This window comes from Rhincodon typus, chromosome 7, assembly GCF_021869965.1.
Source record: "Rhincodon typus isolate 14 chromosome 7, sRhiTyp1.1, whole genome shotgun sequence".
In the NCBI taxonomy this organism is placed as follows: domain Eukaryota; kingdom Metazoa; phylum Chordata; class Chondrichthyes; order Orectolobiformes; family Rhincodontidae; genus Rhincodon; species Rhincodon typus.
This window is the reverse complement of record NC_063338.1, coordinates 4,090,313-4,095,090: the sequence shown is the minus strand read 5'-3', so window position 1 is coordinate 4,095,090 and position 4,778 is coordinate 4,090,313. Positions and strand designations below refer to the sequence as shown.

General features: G+C 45.4%; 1 protein-coding gene across 3 annotated transcripts in view; it reads right to left on the bottom strand.

Annotated features, from left to right (window-relative positions):
* LOC109911472 (sentrin-specific protease 2-like) overlaps positions 1–4,450 on the bottom strand; it is a 107,590-nt gene extending 103,140 nt beyond the window's left edge. For 2 of the 3 annotated variants that reach the window (XM_020510788.2, XM_020510789.2), the window contains exon 1: positions 4,261–4,450. In XM_020510788.2, the coding sequence (XP_020366377.1) occupies positions 4,261–4,376 (116 nt within the window). In that variant the 5' untranslated portion in view covers positions 4,377–4,450. The other variant, XM_048599398.1, reaches the window with a different exon arrangement.
* Positions 4,451–4,778: the final 328 nt, after the last annotated feature.

Here is a 4,778-nt window from a genome sequence, read left to right as displayed (position 1 = left end):
TGTGGAAGGTGGCGGGGGGGGAAGAGGAAGAGTGCGAACGAGTGAGTGTGTGTGGGGGAGAGGGGGAGAGAGAGAGACTGTGTGTGTGTGTGTGTGTGTGTGTGTGTGTGTGTGTGTGTGTGTGTGAGTGTGAGAGAGAGAGAGAGAGAGCGCGAGAGAGAGCGTTTGTTTGGGCAAGTGTGTGAGAGAGTGCATAGTATGGTGGGGTCACCTGTAGTGTGACATGAACCCAAGATCCCAGCTGAGGCCGTCCTCATGGGTCCTGAACTTGGCTATCAGCTTGTGCTTGGCGACTCTGCATGTTGTGTGTCCGGAAGTCCGTCTTGGAGCACATTTACCGAAAGATCCGAGGCCAAATGTCCTTGATCGCTGAAGTGCTCCCCCACTGGGAGGGAACATTCCTGTCTGGCGATTGTTGCGCAATGTCCCACACACAGACACACACACACACATGACCCTATGGGGTGAATTTATATTGGCACATACTTTTTATTTTGTTCAAAAAGCACACAATTTATAGACAGTCACTCAATATGGCATTTTATAAATTCTTACTTTAGAAATAAAACCAGTCTGACTTCAATCTAAAACACAAACAGATTCTAAACAAGGTCTCACACTAACACGCATTGTCTGACCTAAAACATCACCTCTTCTTTACACTGACAAAACCTTTAGTTCTCTCAGGGCCATGACTTGAAAGGAAATCGGGGATTTCAATATACATTTTAATCAATTAAAACGTTCTAACTGATTAAAGATTTGACAGCATCTTAGGCTTGTTTAGCATATCCTCATCAGTGGTGTGAACCTTTGATCTTTTCCTTTTAAATTCTGTGTCTGATACTAGCTCTCTCACTAACACCTGAAGAAGGACTGAGGCTCCGAAAGCTTGTGTTTTCAACTAAACCTGTTGGACTATAAATTGGTGTTGTGTGACTTCTGACCTGGAAAAAAGACATTGGCTGTTCACCCCATTCATGCCTCTCATGATTTTATAAACCTCTATAAGGTCACCCCTCAGCCTCCGATGCTCCAGGGAAAATAGCCCCAGCTTATGCAAAACAAAAACCGAAAGAACTGCGGATGGTGTAAGTCAGGGAAAAAAAAAACAGAAGTTGCTGTAACAGCTCAGCAGATCTAGCAGTGTGTGAAGAAAACAGAATTAATGTTTCTTTAACCCGAAACTTCTGTTTTTGTCCCAGCCTATGCAGCCTCGCCCTTTCGCTCAAATCCTCCAACTCCGGCAACATCCTTGTCAATCTTTTCTGAATCATTTCAAGTTTCACAACATCTTTCCTATAAGTGGGAGACCAGAATTTAATGCAGTATTCCAAAAACAGGCCCAACCAATGTCCTGTACAGCTGCAACATGACATCCCAACTCCTATATCCAATGTACTGACCAATAAAGGCAAGTGTACCAAACGCCTTCTTCACTACCCTGTCTACCTGAGACCGCACTTTCAAGGAACTATGAACCTGCACCCCAAGGTCTCTTTGTTTGGCAACACTCCCCAAGACCTCACCATGAAGTGTATAAGTCCTGCCCTGATTTGGCTACCAAAATGCAACAACTCACATTTATCTAAACTAAACTTCATGTGCCACTCCTTGGCTCATTGCCCCCCTGATCAAGGTCCTGTAGTAGTCCGAGATAACCTCCTTCACTGTCCACTAATCAACATAGCTCCTATATTCACACCCAAATCAGCAAAGCATGTAACCTTGGGCTTCATAAATAGCAGCACTGAGTACAAAAGTGGAGATGTTATACAGAACTTTTATAAAGTTCTAGTTATATATTCTAGTTATAGAATATTTCATCCAGTTCTACTCACCATACTTTGGGAAGGATTTGAGGATGTTTGAGAGGACACAGAGGAGATTTACAGAATGTAGAGAAAGTAGACTAAGAAAAGCTGGTAAGGCAAAGACCAGGGCATAGAGATTTCATATTTTGATCAGAAGCACAGGAGGAATGTGAGAAAGGACGTTTTTTTCAGGCAGCAAGAGGTAATGTCTCGATCTCTCTTCCAAATGATTGTCAATGAAAGATTTCAAAACAAAACTAGACAGCTACTTGAGGGGAAATAAAGTTGTAGGACTGCAGGGAAATAAAGGTGCAGAACTGCAGGAAATAAGCAGAGCAATTTGACTGATTGGATTGCTGTAGAAAGCTAGCATGCATTATTAAAATGCCTTCCTTTTGTACTGTCATGACTGCAACCAAACTACCTAAGCGGATAGTAGGACAGGTGACCAAAAGCATGGGCAATAAAATAAGTTCAAGTTTTTTGAGAAGACGTTTTTTGTAGCTTGGGTTGTTGATGCAGCCGTTGACTTGTTCGCCGAACTGGTAAGTTTGTTTGTAGGCATTTCATCATCACACTAGGTAAATCACCAGTGCACCTCCAGTGAAGCGTCGGTGTTCTGTCCTGCTTGCAATTTTTGTGTCTTAGGTTGCTGGGGTGGGTGGCATCATTTGCAGATTTGTTTCTTAGTGATTAGTATATGGGGTCCAGCTCTACGTGTTTGTTAATGGCGTTCCAGTTTGAGTGCCAGGCCTCAAGGAATTCTTGTGCCTGGCTTGTCCAAGAATGGCTGCATTGTCCCAGTTTAATTGGTATCCCTTTTTGTCCACGTGTATTGAAATGAGCGACAATTGGTCATGTCTCTTGGTAACTAGTTGGTATTTGTGAATCTTGATGGCTAGTTTCATTCCGGTTTGCCCTATGTAATGTTTTTGGCAGTTTAAAGTATTGGCAAAGATCTGCAGCTCGGGTTGTGGGTGAGGTTGTTGACTTGCTCGCCGAACTGTTTGTTTTTGTTCAAACGTTTCGTCACCATGCTAGGTGACATCATCAGTGGAGCCTCTGATGAAGACTTCATCGGAGGCTCACTGTTGATGTCACCTAGCATGGTGACGAAACGTTTGAACAAAAACAAACCAGTTTTTGGCAGTCTTTGTGTGGTATCTTATAAATAACGTCGGTTCTGTTAGTTGTTACTGACGAGAATAAAGGATCCGACAACCACAACCAATAGAACCAATGGAAGGAAACTAGCCACCAAGAGACATGACCAACTATCACTCATTTCAATATACATGGACGAAGAGGGACACCAATTCGACTGCGACAACACAGCCATCCTAGGACAAGCCAACAAAAGACACGCACGAGAATTCCTGGAGGCCTAGCACTCAAACTTTAACAAACATGTAGAACTGGACCCCATATACCAACCACTATGAAACAAAACCGGAAGTGGTGCCACCCACCCCTGCAAACCGAGACACATAAATAGCAAGCGGGACAGAACACCGACACTTCACTGGAGGCTCACTGATGATGTTACCTAGTATAGGGTTGAAACGTCTGCAAACAAACTTACTCGCTCAGCAAGTGAGTCAACAACCAAAATAAGATAGATTTCAAAGCATTTTAAAGAAAGGAAAGCTTTAAGCTTAAGGAAAGGCATCCCTACGCTCCATATCTAGGCACAACTGGCAGCAATTAATATTGGGGATGCATGCGAGGCCAGAACTGAGAGAGTGCAGATGTCAGCGAGGTATTTACGAGACGAAATATGGAGCAAGTGTATTGAAGGATATGAAAACAATCGTAGAACAGTTACAGCACAGAAGGCGATTCAAGTCATCGTGCCCATGGTGTTCCTCTGAAAGTTCAACGCATCCTGTCCCAGTCCTTTACCTTTCCCTCAATATTATAAAACGAACTCCTATCTGACGAAGAATCTGTATGTCAGCGATCATAGGGTTGGAGGGGGGTAAATGGTGTAGGTTAGGGCAGTGGGTCAGAAGTTAATGAAGATGGGAGGTTAGGCAGAAAAGTTGTGCAATGAAGAAAAAAATGGAAGGAGGGAACAAAATTGAGCGAGGGTTCCAGCACAACACAGGAGCTGAGGCAGGGGTTACGGGGAAGAGATGGTAAGAACTGCCGATGCTGGAGTCAGAGATAACACAACGTGGAGCTGGAGGAACAGGAAAGCTGACGTTTAGAGTTGGGACTCTTCCCAACCGTAAACGTCAACTTTCCTGCTCCTCTGCTGTTGCCTGGCCTGCTGTGTTCCTCCAGCTCCACACTGTGTTACGGGGAAGATCTGGGTGAGGTATGAATACCAGGGGCATTACCGAAATCTCCATTACTGAAGAAATGAGAGGCGCTGTAGCAGTGAGGGGCCCAGCTTGGAAAAAGTACGTGCAGCTGCAGGGCCCAGCCGACTCCTGACACCCACCTCTGGTAGCTGCGCTTCACGGGGACAGCACTGCTCCGTTTAGAAACACTGAGAGGCGGAGCTGCCGGGGTAGTGGACAGGAGAGAGGTGATGTTGCCGCGGATCCATTCGTACATATCCCGGTGGAGGCGAGGAGTGAGGCCTGGGCCTAGCACCGGGTCGGTTGCCAGGGAAACGGTAGCGTGCGCGCATGCGTAGCTTGCCTCCTTCTTGGGGGTGTGCTGCAGGTGGATCCTCCTTCGCTTCACTGACTGATCGGTATAGTACAAGCCAAGTAATTTTGATAAACCTCTACCTTTTTTGCAGACCCAAAATATCCCTGTATGCAACGGCACAACTCGCTGTTTTGTCTTGTTGTATCACCATCAGTGGTTGTGCTGCTGTTCAGATGAGCTGAATATTCCTCCTTAAACACCCAGTCTCTGCTTAAACTATCCTCCCCTCCAGCAACCTCCAGTTTCTCCTTAAGGACTGACCTTCCTCAAACACCCCCAGTCTCTCCTGAAACCATCCTTCCC